Genomic DNA, 17,765 nt, shown 5'->3' on the forward strand with positions numbered 1-17,765 from the left:
CTGTTACATTTGATAAACTTAATGTGTTCTTGCTGAATAAAAGTATTAATTTGTTAAAAAAACAAAACAATAAAATAAGAATAAAATAAGAAAAATCAATCCATCAGAGTGGAGATCTTAAATGCATATATGCAGCTCACTAGGTTTTGGAACACAGATGTGGGAGTTTGTCAGATAGGATGAACCTGAAATTATATAATTGGCTTTACCTACGTCAGGTGGGTTTGGCAGTTGGGGTTGGAGCCCCTCCCAAGTCCAATGACTCAACATAGGTCAACGCGCTCTGCATTGATGTCAGGCAGTACCCCTCCTCTCCAATCAGATACCTGTAGACATAAATAAACACTTCATTACTGCTTCTCCTCACAAGGGAAAACAAGATATCTTCCACTGGGGTTCAACTTCAAGTGAACCCGTCTGCAAATGAGACTAAGACACGAGATCAAGCTGAAGCCAAGAATCAGCATGTTGGAGAATGCAAAGAGGATAGAAAGTGATGGAGAAAATGAAAAAAAGCAGAGTGAGACTGATCGTTCTATTCTCTCAGTAACCATAAAGTAAAAAACAAAACAACAATTGAGTCCATAAGGAATATTCCCACTCTTTTTCATCAATTCAGTATAAAACGTTTTGGAATTACATTTAATAGGCCTTTTTTGGTGAACTATCCCTTTAAATCAGTCTTAGACATGTATATAGACCCATTTAAATGAAACCTGTTAAATATGCCTGAGAACGAGAACACTTCCTATCACAACTTCCCTCACTCGCTGCAGAGAGTTCCACCCTAAGTTCCAAGCCACCGAGCAGCATAAACTTCTGAAGATATTTTATTTGTATTTTTATAGGGAGAGAAAAACCCAAACCAGAATATACCCAAAATTCCTTGTTAAGTGCCAATCTAACCGGCCTGTAAAAATGTCCAGATTTATACTGATAAACAGAGCTCAGGGCTGTGGTCAGAGCAGGCACGCAAGAGTACAGCACAGGAGGGGTGCAATGAATCCCAACAACTAGGCTTGGGCGGTATCCAAATTTTGATACCGTCAAACCTCCTCCCTATTTTACCGGGGTATACGGTATTACCATGACTATTTAAAAATTATGACAAAGGCTCAGACAGCGTCACCAAACTGTTGGCTTTTGCCTACACAGTTCAGAAACTGAATACCAGATCGGGCAAAAAAAAATAAAAAAAATCATCAAGGCCAACCCGTGCACGTTGTGTCTGATCCCGGCTGACGGCATTAAATGTAATATTAGCCGGAGCCCTATTTAGACTCGACTATTTTTAATACGTGGGCCGTTATAATATGGTGGCGCCAAATAATTTTTTAACCCAGGTGCTGAGGGGGTGGTAGATATAAATACTATTTATAAATGAGCAAAAATGGGTCCAATTAATAATATTTAATTATTTTAATTATGACAATTGTATTCATTTTATTAATTAATTTAAATTAAATTAACAAGCAACAAGCAAGAAGTGCATTTGTAAATCTGGTAACACGCGTCCATTGATTATTATTAATACAACTTTTCTGTCAGTGCCGCAAAGATTAAGTTGACGATCGCCATCTCCTAGTGAACGCGCATATATAGAGAGAAATGCAAATCATGGATTACATAATCAGAAGGTATAGGCTAGCCTTTTTCTTTTCGTTTTGAATCGTTTCGTTTAAAGAAATTGACGATTGATAGCTCCGTGGTGAACGCGCCTATAGAGAGAAATGCACATCATGGATTAATCAGAGAGTATGCTGCCTATATTTCTTTTCCTTTTGAATTGTTTCGTTTAAAGAAATTGAAAAATTGCCATCTCCATAGTGAACGATAGAGAGAAATGCACATCATGGATTACATATCAGAGAGTAGGCTAGCCTATTTCTTTTCGTTTTGAATAGTTTCGTTTAATTTGATGATCGCCATTTCCGAACGCGCATAGAGAGAAATGCACATCATGGATTAAATAATCAGCGAGTGGCCTATTTCTTTTCGTTTTGAATTGTTTCGTTTAATGAAATTTCAAGCTTTATTTAGATATAGGCCTATCTGTCATGTCTGTGAGACATACACTGAGTTTCGGTTAATTTATGATGAGATTTCAATGCAAGTGACCGCGGCGCGCCAGCGCACGATCATGTCATGATTATGTTGTCTGCTATATTTGATTCTTATTTATTATTGGTTGATAAATTATTAAAATTAAGATACAATTTATACAAAACGAATTTCACTTTAAAGAAAGGCCTTTTACAAAATGAAACTTAATTAAGTGGTCAATGTCTGACTCCCAATGCATCCCATCTTACCCGTGCTGTTCAGTTTTCATTATCAACGTAAAAAAATAACATTATAATATTTTAACAAATATAAACTAAAGCGCTTATTTAATGAACTCGGGGCAAAATGCATCGTCGCAGCAGTGAGTGGGGGGTTGTTTCGGAGATGCGACATTAGGTTAGAGGTGTTTCCATCTCCGCCTGTCACCTTTTCTATTGCAACATTTACAAATTGCCTCGTCAGTATTTACCGCCTCTCCCTTCTCTCTCTCTCTCTCTTTCTCCTCCACACTGTCACTTGATGACAACTACATAAGCATTTTTATGCATTGAATAAAATATATTATATATAAGTGCCGGTAATGACGGTATTGAAACTGATACCGTTGCTATTTTAAGACCCCGCGGTATACGATATTACCGTAATACCGCCCAACCCTACCCACAACACCACTCAGGAAACAGGTCAAACGGCCACCTATACAAACTGAGATCTCACGGTTGTGATTTCTATCGCTCAATACATAAAAAAAAAAATGTTATATCAAGTTGTCAAGGTTGGACTCGTATTACCAAAAATAACTAATGTTTTATGGGTTTATTCCAACATGTTTAGACTGGAGGGTATTTTTCTAGCTGAAATATTTATGCAAACATCTGAGACTGTGCAATAGATGACACTTTGATTATTGGTAGCCAGTGAGGTCATGTTCTGTTGACACTTGATACATGCCTAAAGGACAGAGAGACTGGCACTTAAAAGGATGTGAGACAAGCCAAATTTCCAAACAGCATCATCTATATATATATATATATATATATAAAGATTGCCTTTACATATACCAGTTGACTATTTGACTATATATATCTTATCTGCTTATCTTATCTGATGAAGGTCATTAGACATGGCCAGCTGTGAAGTACATGCACAGAATATGGCAGAGTATGCAAACATTTTCTCTCTGTTCTACACAGTTTCTTGTGGCACAGCAATCTATGTTCATTTCTAATTAATGAATACTGTTACTTTGTGGAGAACAGTTAAATATAGCATTTGATTTTGAGGACGCACCCCTCGTGGATGAACTCTTCCAACGCAGCACATTCAGACACCAGCTGAGGCGTTTCACTGCGTAATGCCACATAGGCCAGGATTGGCAATAGGTCATCGGCACCTCTGAGAGAGACAAAAATGGAAGAAATTAACAAGACATGAAGTAGTAAACAAACAAATCCAATGACATTCCTTTGCAGGATAAACTATTCTCAGAAAGAACATTAACAGAACACAGAAACCCCATGATTCGTTTGATGAAGGGACGCTTGCGTGAGAAAGTAGCTGGGTGTCCCCTTTCCTGCCGGACTGCAGGACACCTGATACGTTTTATACAGGTGAGAATAGCTCTACATACCATCCATTTCAACATTGGTTCTGCTGCAATCAAATGAACGTTCATGCACCAAAAAGGTGTGCTGGTATGACGCGGCCATTTTCTTGTTCAAGCCTGTTTGTTAAATTATGGCACGATCTGAGCATCTGTTGAACAGCCGAAGAGTTTGGTGATGCGAACTTCAGAATAAATGCAAAACCAAAATATAGGGGCTATTGAAATGAAACAGTTAGCCAATGCATGAACTGCATGAAAGATGTAATGAATACTAATATGAATACTAAGAATGAGTGAGCAAGGAGAGACAATGGAACAAAACAACCGAAAAAGTGTGAGAATGGCTAAATTGTTCATGTTCATGCATGCATGCATGAGGACATTCATTCTCCCTCACAACCAAACAAACTTAAAAGCAAAACAAAGGCAGAAAGTGCCTTGGCCGTGCTACCGGGGCAAAATCAGGGCAAGTCTTACAATGACACACTTCCAAACAAATCACTGATGCCTTTATAGCATAATCATTATTAAACCGATGTACAATCACAGAATGGAAAACACCCAAATAATGCTTAAGAACCAAAGTCTTTGGGTTAAGAAAGCAACGGTCCATTGTTCTGACAAGAACAAACATACGAATATCAGGGGTAGACAGTGTGACCAGAATCACAATTAAACAATAGTCGTTCAAAACAAACAAACAAATCCTTTAAATAATCCAGTAAATTAAAGATGTGTAATATTCTAAAAATGTAAAATATCAACAACAGAAAATAGTAAATGAAGTAAAACAAAAATATAAAATAAATATTGAAATACCTATAAAACAGAAAGTAACAATTACATAATATAGCATTTTGTATTATAGAAATTGTATACATTTATGATCGATTCAAAGCCTACATCCCGTCTATACGAGACACAGCGTCTGCATGCAACACTTTCTGCGTTGTGCATGATTTTTAAGTTTAGTTACCACAGATATACTGCACAGTATAAATAGTAGAACAGAATCTGCACCAGTTGCTACATTTTCTGCAAATTACACATGAGCTAAATGTTCATCCTTAATAGAAAAACCAAACTGGATGTCATTGTATAAGTGCAGACAGTGCTCTAAAAACAAGCATCTACATCAGTCGTTGTCATGGGGTGCAAAACCCCTGAGCATGTGCGTCACCAGCGAGCCTCTGCTCGGCAAGCTGTGATGCAAAGAGACACATGTAGATATGATGCAAGTGTTCATTCTACCCACATTTCCTAGTAGAAAAGCAAGCAAGAGACAGATGAACAGGCATCATTTTTTAATGGGTGTGGCGGGGTCGAGAGGTTATAAACATCATAACGGCCCACATAACTTCCCAGTACAGTTTTCTCTCGGTGGCGTGAGTTCACTTCACACTTTAACTGTCGAGGTCGCAGCTGAGACAGGAAGAAATTTAAGATGTTTTTCCAAGAGAGTGGAGCAGACGTTGAGGTCTGTGGGAGATTTTCCACAGAGAAACTGAGCCAGTACACTCACTCTGATAAACCTGAATACACACACACACACACTCAAGAAAATGTGTCATCAGGATGATATTACTCTGGTTGAACACACCCGTTTCATGCTGTGAAACCAGAATTCAAGACTTTTCGAGTAAGAAGAGGCGACAGTGTAATCTCGCCGGCGTCAATTCATTTGCCAGGAGCTGTGAACATCTAATAAACCAGCATCTCATTAGAACATACACAGAGCCCACAAGTATCTATCAGCAAAAGAAAAAGCTCCCTTTTTGTTAGAATAATGATCAATTTTACTTGACCTAAGCAGTTCTACATTCAGACTCTCAAAGTGCATCAAGGCCAAAGTCTGCTCCAGACAGGGCGACCCACTTAAAGAGGAAGTCAGCTTCGAGCGCCCCGCGGGGGCCAGAGGGTCAAGACGGGACAAGACGGGACCCCTGCTGAGCTTTGGCCTCCATGAGGTCTGATGAAGTCTGACACAAGGGCAGCTGACAAGCAGGAGATTGTGCTAAAACAACTCTGAACTCCAAAATAATAAAGTTGCTTCTTGATTATTTGTACTTTTTTTTGATGAAAAGGACAGTGAAAGGGACAAAGAGTCACAGCAACACAACATGTTATAACCTTGTGTATACTCACATTGCTGCTGATTTGGGTTGAGGGTCGTTTTCTTGCAGGAGGCGGTACTCTTCAGCACAGACACAGATCATTCGTAAAGTTCTCACTGCAATGAAAAACAACTGCAGTCAGAAACATACTGGTATTGTACCTAAATGGTGCATATTAATACCATAAGGGTACATATTAGCATTAATATACACCCTTTAGGTGTAGAAATATACTTTTATATTACATAAATGGTGTGAAAAACGTACAATTTAAGAACAAAATTATGAAAGCCCATTCCTGGCACATAAAAAAAAAACAGCTTTGGTAAATAAATTTTGAGTGTCATAAGTTGAAATTACGAAATGAGTCATAATTATGAGTGCATGACCATTTTTATTTCTTATGCTATGATTGACTTTTTAAAATCAATAATGATTCAAATGAAGACATCTCGATTTTGACTGCCAACTATCACTCAATTTCGACTGAAATAATTTAGATGTTTTTATTTCATTGATGACATTAAGTCATTTATGATGAAGTCAAAATTATGACATACCAAATCATATAAACTGAAGTCAAAATAAAAATGGTCAAATATAAGATGTATAAATTATGACTGACTATTCATCTCAATGTCTATGACAATTTTGACCTTTCATTTGTCAAAATGATGACATGTCAAATATAAGATTAAGTCAAAATTATGACATATGAAGTAATTTATGAGATGAATAGTCCAAATTATGAGATAAAAAGTCAAATATAAGATGTAGGAATTATGACATTTAGATTTTTCTTCTTAATATCTATTTACATTTTGACTTTACATTTTAGTCAAAATTATGACGTCAATTTTAAAATGAAGTCAAAATTATTACATAAGACATTTACGAAAGAGTGAAAATTATGAGATAAAAAGTCAAATATAAATAGAAATTATGACATTTTGACTATTCATCTCATCACGTTAAAATGTTCTCCTATCCCAGCTTAACATACAGATATAGCTAGAAGACAGCAATCTGTAGTCTAATTTCTTCTTAAAAACAAAACAAAAAGGGTGGGACTATCTGTCTGTCAGAGCAGATGGGGAGAATGTTTGTTAAAACATATTTGATTTTTTTTAAAAATTCTTTTTAGGCGTTGAAATGACAGAGTAGAACACACAGAAAGGCTTTGTGGTTTCATTAAGCATCTCAGAGATCTTACCAATACACTCAAGTTTCTTTTGAGGACAATAGTCTCTACACAAAAGCTTCAACTCCTGTACTGCAGACTCATATGGGTAGGAACCATGCAGCACAGCTGTGTCTCTAGGGAACAATTTGGATGCTACACCAAGATCACCAGGTGAAACATTACGATGAAGACGCATGCTGTTCTCAACAGCCAGCTCCCGTTCTTGATTCACCTCCCTAAAGAGTCAAAAGAAACACATAAGATAATTATATGCAATTAACTAAAGCATTAAGCAGCTATTAAAGTGTTTTGATGACTAAATGCTTTTTTGGGAGCAGTTGAAAGGGAAAATTGTTATTTTCAGCCATGCTGTAACTAAAGAACAAATGTATAAGATAACAATTGACAAGCAGTGCCATCTACTGCTCAATATCTAGATAAATCATGGAATGAGTCTGCGATCTCTGCCACCCAAAGGAAAGGCTGCCACTGCAGAGCCAGTGAGTGGAGCTTGACATCCAATCCCCCCTCTCTGAACCTAATCGGTGGAGCTAGGCTGTGTTTAACTCCACTTTTAGATATACACTCGCAAACTTCCCTAAGCACTTCCTCTCGGGGAATCCCCGCTACCATTTTGAAGCGGGTAGGAAAGTTTATTTGGACAGAGCCTCGACCCCACGATATTGACCGAGGGAGCGAATCTACTAAATACGAAAACTTCAGGCAAATCAATAGACCACTATGCAATGCTTGTGATGTCACAGGTGATCCAAACTTAATTTACCCCCAACCCACACAACTCTACTGTATGGTATTGGACTTTGACATTTAACTGCATCATAATACTTGTCTTGTACCTACCTTAAGCTAGCTGTTTTTTGTTTTTTACACATTTATAGTATGGTTATTTTCATTTTTGAAATGTTTTATACTTTCTCCAACAGCCCAAGTTTACATACAGGCTTATAGGCCAAATTTATTTAAAAAATAAAAAATAAAATAAAAACTCTGTAAATAATGAATCTGCTCCATTGCAGATTCCAGTGATCCAGGGTTTTTAGGGTGTGTTCCATTTAAACACATTGCAGGGGTTACGCCAGCAGAGGGCACTCATGCAACGTAAGCAATGATGTACATCTTACATAGACAAGTTGTAACAGAGACAAGTTTGGGAGGGAAGGGCTTAAAAAAAAAAAAAAATAGACTTAAACACAGCCCTAGAAAATCCAACCGCACCCTAACTTTAACCTAGAGATGCACCGATTGCAAGTTTCTTGGCCGATTCCGATTTTTGTTTTGTAAGTGTGACCTGCCAATACTGATTTTTGCCGATTTCGGTTTTCTTTCAAAGAACAGCATATACAAAACAAAAAATCTACTTTTCTTCAACGCAAATTTTTGTTTTTCATATCTGTCTTTATTCTATTTCATTTATTTTTTGCTGTTGTTTGGAATTTGTTCCAAACAACAGCAAAAATAAATGAAATAGAATAAAGAGAGATATGAAATAAACACGGCTTTAAGCATTTCAGGTAAGAAATGCAACAGAAGTTAAAAGTAATCTAATGTAAAAACACTTGATAGTCTTCAAGAAAATACAGATTACTGCTTACAATTAGTAACAAAAGTTATTCAGTAAAGAGCAGAGAGTGATTTTCTTTGTCTTTTGTTTTTGTATTATGACCGACAGGCTGCTGTCACTTTAAGAGTGTATGCACAGATCCAATATACTGTTACACGTGATCTTGCTCTACTAATTAGGTTCCAAAACTGACAGTGTTTAACCAGGGTTTCTGCACATTTTTAAAAGTCAAATGTAAGGCTTTTTAAGACCTGAAGAAATAAAAATTAATACTGTACATTAGGGGTGTACAATATTGACCAAAGCAAATGTATCGCGATATTTCCAAAGTTTTGTTGATTATGTGTTTTTGTGCTTGTACCATGGCTGATTCAGGCCTGTTGATGACAGCTGACAGTGGTCAGTTCACAGCAGTGACAGAAATTTATAATTTTTTTCTAAACATATCAGATGTATGCATCAACTTTTATGTCAAATTCTAACATTCAAATTAAATTATATTAGAATAATAAAAGTACAGGGCTGTTACCAGTCAAATTAAATCATTATCAACAAAATCCATCTTTGCTGTGCAGAGATGACACAAAAGTGGCATTAATATATTTACAATTGCATAAATAATGCAATGAGATTTTTTTTAATTCAATATTTAAATATGAAATTTCTATTTTTTCAACTTTTAATTAAAGGGTATTTTAAATATGAAATTAAAACCGCCAGTAGGTAGCAGAAAGTCACTGTCTTAAGGGAGTTGAGGGAGTCATTCATTCAACTAATTTGTTCTAACGGCTAGGAAAGAAGCAAGTGATGGGCCATTGAATCATTAAGCCGTTTCATTCAAAATCATTGTTGTCTGTTGCATGGAGACTCTGCTACGGTTTCATTTTGAAATTTTTGGCAGCGAAATAAAGGAAAAACAAATAATATTGTGTCTAAAAATTTAACTTTTAACTTACTGTTCATTTAACTGTTGTATAAAATAAATATCACATTTGGAATTGTGCTGGGGAAAAAGGGCACTTTTGCTTACGCGATATTGTGATATAACTACATAATATGAAATGAACATAAGACAAACTCATTTGGGGACATATTACCTATCACTGCACACATCACGCAGGGAAAGCACGAGTGACAAATGCAATGTCAGCTCGCAGTGACTCGCACACCGTTAAAACAATAATTACAATATCATCACAGACAATACATATCGCACACCCCTAAGCACAAAGAATGAACTTACAATTGAACTGACAAAGGTGACATTTACCCATTTTCTTCTCTCCTCCGTTTTCGCATTCAGGAGACAGACGTAATGCTGCCGTAAATAAAGTAAATCCACAAATTATATGTACGCTAATTAGATCGTTTTAATTTGGTAAAGCATTCAGATATGTCCAAGTCAAAGTGTCGTCCAAAATTGAAGACTTCTCATTAATAAAAATAAGACTTTTTATGACCTTAAATTTTAAAAATCTAATTTAAGACTTTTTAAGGATCCGCGGGAACCCTGTTAACTGATACTCGCCAAGACGGGCATTTTGACATAACTTTGGTGTGAGCGCTCACACGACCCCAAACTTTTGAAAGGTGGTATACATTTGTGAAAAACACTTAATTTGTGACCTACCTAAAGAGTGCCAACAAAGGGCGCCAAATAGGGGTGAAGAAGACTTCCTCTATGCTGGCCACACATTGGTCCTTAGAGATGGCAGTGTTGAGACATTCAAAAGACAGAAGACACAGAGACAGCAGGCGATCTGTTTCACATAAAGACAAATCCATTTACCATAGAGAATCAGCCAACTAGTACATTTCATAAAAGGACCTTTGACAAACACGTTTATGGTGGATTATGGCACTCTGGTGTTGTTTACACCCTGAAGCAGTATAAACGCATGATACAACCCTACAGATCCCACTGGCTATAACAGGGGATTTCCATGAATGCTGGACTCACATGTTGCACATATCTTGAGTCACAACTAAGGCCTCAGTCACACAACAAAAATGTATTTACCGATAGCATTGTGAATATCTTTGACGATGGCCTTCAAATGTCCCTTCAGAGCACGCTCTTTAAGATCATGAATGTGAGACTCTAGGTCCATGTGTGTTGTGTCAAAGGTCACATCAGAGTCTGTATCATCTCCACTGTGAGAAGGAACCCAGTCCAGCTGAGTAAGAAACTTCTCCAGATCCTCAAAAGAGTTCTCCCTATCTGTGGAGATCAGAGTTGAAGACTCGGTTTCGGACTTAGTGTCGCTTGAGTTGAGGTCGTGGGATGGGGAAAGGGAGATGGAAGCATCAGATAAGCTGTGTGTCAGAGCAGATTTAAGTGGGCTCTGCTGCGGAGAGATATGACTGTCGAACAGGAGCAGGCTCTGGGCGCTGCGAGAGGGCTTTAAGGGTAGCGAGCAACCAGGCACTGTGTCCAGAGGAACACACTGGCTCACTATGGGATACAGTCTGTTATACACACGATACTGAAGCTTCTTCAGCAACTTCATGACTGGGTGATCTGGATAGCTAGGATCAAGAAAGAGAAAAACAGCTGACATTAGATACAGAAGAAACACTCATTTATTTTGACAGATGATCTGACACCACGAACCTACCTGAGAAGACAGGAGATAAGACCGATAACCAGTGTCGGATCATTTGGATTCATTTTCAGATTAGCTTTCCAAATTTTGGGCCATTCCTATGATAAAACCAATGAAACGATTATTTATACATACTCAATTAAGAAGAAATGTCAAAATCTGTGGTCAGCAAGGATGCTGTTCTTTGATTAACTTCCTAATACCTATATAAACATTCTGTGAGCACCAAATCAGCATGTTTATATTTACATGAAGGGTCGTGTGAGACTGAAGACTGGAGTGATGGCTGCTGAAACGTTTTCTTTGCCATCACAGGAATAAATTACATTTGAAAATATATTAAAATAGAAAACTGTTATTTTAAATTTTAATTAATTATTTTACATTTAATGTTTTTACTGTAAATGCAGCCTTGCTGAGCATAAGAGACTTCTTACAAAAACGAGCATTAGTGTAGGTTTACTAGTTCAATTAAGAGATGCACAAATATACATAAAAAGTCTAAAATCCATGCTACAATATAAATATACTTACATGATCATGCTCATATTCAAGCACACTTGCATATAGAACTCGCTGCTCTTGTTCCTCAGGTGTAATGATCCCACAGGTTGCAAACCTCCTGCAAAAATGCAATTTCATGCACAAAAATTAACACAGTCAAATTCTAGAAAACCATTGAGCATTAAATGGCTTAAAGGTGCTCAGATTATTAACATAACTTCTTTGTCATTCGAAAGCATTATGTGATGCACAACACTGCAAGAAACATAGGCAAAACTTAAAACACTCCATGTGCAACTTAACGTTATGAATGTCCATCTGGCCCATGGGTCAAAAACTGCTCACCTGTTGGCTTCTTCCTGCAGCCGGAGTCTCCTCTCCTCCATTTTCCTTTGAAGCTGCAAGCTCTCAGGAAAACTTCCAACAGTTTGAAAAATTACCACATTCAGAAAAATCAGAAGCAGCTAACTTTGCTCACAGCACATTGATTAAATGGATATGTCACTCAAAAGTGAAAATTCTTGCATTAATTACTCATCATGCAGCATGTTTGCGATTCCAGTTCAGTTGAGCTTCGGTTTATGTTCGCTGACACACGAGAATGAACCTCATTGGTTCTCGCACGTCAAGCGGACATGCTTGAGCTTCCGTTTACCACAACTGATGTGCAAGTTGATCAATGTTTTTATGTGCATAAAAGGCTAAATTCAATCTATTTATAATATAAAACGATTGTGTCTCCAGAAAATGTGGACTAAACCACTAGATTCATATAGATTAGTTTTACAATCTCTTTATGAAATTTTTGTAGCGTCAAAGTGGTAGTTGCGTAGCTGTCAATGGAGGGACAGAAAGCTCTCGGATTTCATCAAGAAGATTTTCATTTGTTTTCTGAAGATGAACGAAAGTCTTACGGGTTTGGAACGACACGAGGGTGAGAAATGAATGAAAATTTTCTTTATTGTATATGCTTATTTCACGCAGCCGTTATTTTGAAATCGAAAGCGAGGCTACGGTGGGAAGAAAACCGGAAGTGTCGCCTTTAATCATAGGAGAGTCGCGAATGCGAGGGCGTATTGTTGCGTTTAATGTAGAAATTAGTTATTCTAAAAATGTACATACATTTATTTCATACTTTAGACTATATACAGTGAAATTCATTTATAATTTTTTCTTTCTTTCAGAAAGTAAAAAAATTAGCAGGAACGAACTATATCTACATATCCTATATTGGATATTAACATCCAATAGTGTAAATCGCGGCAGCAGCTTCAGGTTGGTAGTCCACGGCATTGTTGTTTATCTTTACTTCCTGCCTTCTTCCCACCGGAGCCTCGCTTTCGATTTCAAAATAACGGCTCCGTGAAATAAGCGTATTACTGTAGACATTATTGTTTAAATGAACACATTCTTGTATAAATGTGGTAGTGCTTTAAGCTTTCAGTAAACTGTTGAAATTGTTACATTTAAAAAAATATATATTTTTAATGAATCACAAGCAGTATGTTTAAATTTTAAAACTTATAAGGAACTTTGAGAGTCTGAATAATAAAAACCTCTGGTTTGCAGAGAAAGCACAAAAGGTCAAAGACCAGACCTTGAAGTTGGCATGAAACGAAGTTGCGATCATCTTGTATTGGCATTGTAGCCAATGAACACATTTATAATAGCCACTGCAATATTACATCAACCAAGAATTGTCCATTTTGAATTCATGGTGCCTTTAATAAAAGCCAGGGCCCAGGAAACTATAAAAGATACTGCATCTTGTCTTGCTTTGCCTATTATTAGATTCTCCATCATTTGCCTCTGAAGTGAGAGAGTCTGTATTAAGAAAAGAAATAAAGACCATCATTATCCATCATTATACAAGTAATTATTTCAGTTTCAACTTTGATTATTGACATTTACTCATTAGTAGAAGAAAAGTTGAAGAAAGTTACATGACTATAGTGCATGCATAGTGAAGCATCCCTGCAGATTTAACAGATGGAGTTAAACACTCATAGCAAACACTGATCATTCAGTTTGAAGGGACATCCACCATAGCCATTAACAAGAACCAAACTATTTCTGTCCTGTAATTGGTCAACAGTTCTTACCCATTTGTAAATCACACTTTTACCCAATAGATTTTTTGCCAAATTAACTTTAAAAAATACAAAAAGTATTGCCAATTAATAAAGTAAACTAAACAAGTGAATCAATAATTAACTTTTAAAAGCGGAAATTAGCTAAATGCAGTCAGTTAAAATTGTTTTAGATGGACCATGTCACAGCATGACATGTCAACTTTCAATAACACTTTACAGTAAGGTCTTATTTGCTAGCATTAGTTAATGTTTAACTAACATGAACTAACCATGAGAAATAGATTTGTTACTGTATTTGTTCATCTTTGTTGATGTTAGTAAAACTTTTTTTTTACAGCCGTTCATTGTTTGTTCCTGTTACTTCACAGTGCATTAATGTTAACGTACATACGTTAAAGTTTTTATTGTAATAATGTTTTAGTAAATGTTGAAATTAGCATGAACAACGATTTACTACTAAAAAAACTTATTTTAAAGTGGTTCCCAACCCAACTTTCAAACTTACAATATTTTAAAATGTCATTTTACGCACTGGATTTTCATATGGCAAAGATTCTGTATTTTAGTATACTAACATACCAAAAACGCATTTAAATATACGTTTCCCCCCTCCAAACCACTAAAGAATTTTATATAAAAACCGCTTATTTTGAACAGCAACAGTTACCTTTTTTCTGGCCACGTAACTGAATAAATAAATGTTGTCAAAACGAACCTTCCAGAATGTCTTGAGTTTTTTCCAGTATAAACGAAGATCCATTGGTGTTTCTCTGTGACTCCGGATCATTCTTGAAAACTGGACAGCACACGAATGTTTGAGTTCCGCCGAACAACATAAAAGTTTGTTTGACCCGCCACCAAAACTTATACGAAAGAACTTACCGTGCAACTAACTACTATTGCTAATTAAAACGACGATAGCGACCGCAAATGAAATATGAATGGTCTTTGTCTCTGTGCGGCTAATCTATCGAACACCTGACTGGATCCCACCTTCACTGCAAGCATCACAGCAACAGCACATGGACATGTGAGCTCAGTGAATCGCGCAAAGCCATCTAAAACAAGAGGTGTGGCGTCGGATGTGTTATACGCATGCGCACAATAAAGTCATGGTGCGTAAACATCCGAAATAAGGTCAAATAATTTTGGTCAGGTCAAATAAAACTTTATTTTCAATTTACAATAAGGTTCATTAGTTAACATTAGTTAATGTATTAACTAACACTAACTAGCAATGAGCAATACATTTGTTACAGTATTTATTCATCTTTGTAAATGTTAGTTAATAAAAATCCAGCTGCTCATTGTTTGTTCAAAGTGCATCAACTAATGATCACATACAACCTTTGATTTTAATAATGTATAAGTAAATGTTTAAATTAATATTAAGTAAGATTAATAAGTAGAAGTATTGTTCATTCTTTGTTCATGTTATCAAAGGTAGTTAATTAATATTTACTAATGAACCATATTGTAAAGTGTTACCGTTTATCGTGTACAGTTTTTCCCTATATAAGCAATTTTATATATGAAGGTGGAAAAAATTTTCCTTGCCTTCATGGGTCTATTTCATTCATCATTTTTTTCATCATTTTATTTTTCTTCTCTATTATTTTTCTTTTTCAAAAGTTTTTTTTTTTGTTGCCAATTCCTTTTTTATTCATAATTTATTTAGATAGTATAATGGTGGTGAAAAATACAGGCAAAAAATATGGATATAAATATTTCCCCCCCAAAATAAAAAAAATACAGCAGAATGAAAAAACAGACTCAAGAAGGCACTAAGGCACTTTATTTTAGGGCTTCTGTATATGGACATATATGTTTTTATTTATTTGCTAGAGTAGAGCATGTAAGCATATAATTTTTTTAATAGTCATTTTCCAAAGATTTTTTTTTTTAATACAATCTCACATTTAATTTTTCTAGACTTACCAATGAAGTTTTTTGTGTGGCCTGACCAGGGGTAAGTCTTGCCAGTCGTGCTTCATAATTAGCCTTAAGTTTCTGGTTCAGACGCGACGCTTCTTCAATAGGCGTTAATTCCCTGTCATACACATACAAAAACTTCTTATTGTGAACATTCTGTGCATTAGGGGCAGCTCTTAGTGAGACTAAAAGAACATGATGTACTATTAACTTCCTTTATATGGATGCAGAATAGATTTGTTCTCTATCACAGAACTGATAACCTTGAAAGATCAATTGTTGGGGCTTGGGGCCAAAAGATACCCTGTTGTAATATATTACTTAATAATTTAAGGAAAAGCTTCAAGTTTATGTCTTGGGCTCTTACTCTTACAGAGGCATCATCCAGAATAAAAACAATCATTGGTTTCTTAAAGGTTGGTTCATCCAAAAATGAAAATTAGCCCATGATTTACTCACCCTAAAGTCATCCAAGGTATATGACATTCTTCTTTCAGACAAATACAATCGAAGTTATATAAAAAAATGTCCTGGCTCTTCCAAACTTTATAATGGCAGTGAATTGCCATATATTTCATAGTCATAAAAGTCCATCAAAGCGCATCCATCCATGATAAAAGTGCTCCACACAGCTCTGGGGGGTTAATAAAGGCCTTCTGAAGTGATGCAATGCGTCCGTGTAAGAAAAATATCCATATTTAAAACTTTATCGACTAAAATAACTAGCTTCTGGCAGACATTATAAAGCTTGGAAGAGCCCGGATATTTTCTTATACATCTCCGATTGTATTCATCTGAAACAAGATTGTTATGTACACCTAGGATGGCTTGAGGGTGAGTGAATCATGGGGTAATTTAAATTTTTGGTTGAACTATCCCTTTAAATAATATCCCTTTGTTTAAATGCCTTTCAAGTATTTTACAGAGGCTATTCAGCCTCTTGCCAAACCAAGCATAATGTTCTTGGAGAATAAAATTTATTAAAACAGGTCCATTCATTATGGAGAAATTTTTATGCGAATAGTAACACTATTATTATTAAATGTAGGGCTATGATGTGGTGAGATCATTTATTATATTAACGCTATTTATAATGTTATTGTGGCGAGTGGGGCGTGGTCTAGCGAGCACTGCAATAGGACAGAGAGGTAGGAAACGAGCGTGTGTAAGTAGGTCAAGTGCAAATGACAAACACCTGTGTCTTGTTGCAGTAATTGGTGTGGAAAGACTGCATAATACCACTAGAGAGGAGGAAGTAAGAGAGAGAGGGGACTGGAAACTCGTGCTGCCCGGGAGGATTGACTATTGTCATTATTGGACTTTCTATCTGTGTGCTGTAGTAGACTGTAGTAGGTGAATGCGCTGTGCGCGCCGATTTCGTTTTGTTTGGAGATAAATAAAATCATGAGTTCCAGTCACGCTGACCCTGTCTTCTTCCTTCCACCCTTTGAACCTTATCACACTGGTGCGGAAACCTGGGAAGGAAGAAGAATGTGCCCGCCACCATGCAAGTTTCGCCAGGATCGCCATTTGCGGAAGTCATTCGCTCACGGGCCTGCACCAGGAACACCATCAGGCACCGCGAGCTGTTCCGGAGCTGGATAGACTGGATAGGGAAGTTCGGGCTGCGGGAACCCCATCCACCGTGGCCCCGCCCTCTCACTAGACTCTGCAGAAGATGGGTCCACTGGACGATCCAGAGGCGTTCGTGGACTTATTTGAGAAGTCCGTGGAGGAATGTGGGTGGCCAAAGACAGACTGGCCAGTGTGGCTTATCCCCCTGCTGTCCGGGGAGGCACAGGTAGCTGCCCAGCAATTGCCGGTCCAAAACCTCCTGGTCTATGAAAACCTGAAACGCGCGAACATCCCGCGGGTCGGCCGCACCCCAGAACAGCATCGTCAAAGCTTCCGGTCCCTGGATCTGGGAGAGAACAGCCGGCCCTTCGTGATGACTCAACAGCTCCGGGACGCCTGCCGCAGATGGCTGATGGCCGAGGTAGGCGACGTCAAAAACATCATCGACAAGGTGGTACTGGAGCAATTCATTGCGTGTCTGCCCAGGAAAACGGCGCAGTGGGTCC

The 17,765-nt window shown here is 37.1% G+C and overlaps 1 protein-coding gene across 4 annotated transcripts in view; it reads right to left on the minus strand.

Moving 5' to 3' along the window:
• Positions 1–17,765, minus strand: part of vps9d1 (VPS9 domain containing 1) — a 29,692-nt gene that overhangs the window by 6,807 nt on the left and 5,120 nt on the right. For 2 of the 4 annotated variants that reach the window (XM_077193519.1, XM_077193517.1), the window contains exons 5-15: positions 15,691–15,802; positions 13,421–13,483; positions 12,005–12,057; positions 11,690–11,777; positions 11,168–11,253; positions 10,570–11,078; positions 10,180–10,309; positions 6,998–7,203; positions 5,816–5,900; positions 3,355–3,459; positions 210–326 (exon numbers count right to left, since the gene is read on the minus strand). In XM_077193519.1, the coding sequence (XP_077049634.1) occupies positions 215–326; positions 3,355–3,459; positions 5,816–5,900; positions 6,998–7,203; positions 10,180–10,309; positions 10,570–11,078; positions 11,168–11,253; positions 11,690–11,777; positions 12,005–12,057; positions 13,421–13,483; positions 15,691–15,802 (1,549 nt within the window). In that variant the 3' untranslated portion in view covers positions 210–214. The remainder of the gene's footprint in view (positions 1–209; positions 327–3,354; positions 3,460–5,815; positions 5,901–6,997; positions 7,204–10,179; positions 10,310–10,569; positions 11,079–11,167; positions 11,254–11,689; positions 11,778–12,004; positions 12,058–13,420; positions 13,484–15,690; positions 15,803–17,765) is intronic. The other 2 variants (XM_077193520.1, XM_077193518.1) reach the window with 1 other exon arrangement.

Source organism: Siphateles boraxobius, unplaced genomic scaffold (assembly GCF_051911475.1).
Source record: "Siphateles boraxobius isolate OS27281-9 unplaced genomic scaffold, OSU_SipBor_1 31, whole genome shotgun sequence".
Taxonomy (NCBI): domain Eukaryota; kingdom Metazoa; phylum Chordata; class Actinopteri; order Cypriniformes; family Leuciscidae; genus Siphateles; species Siphateles boraxobius.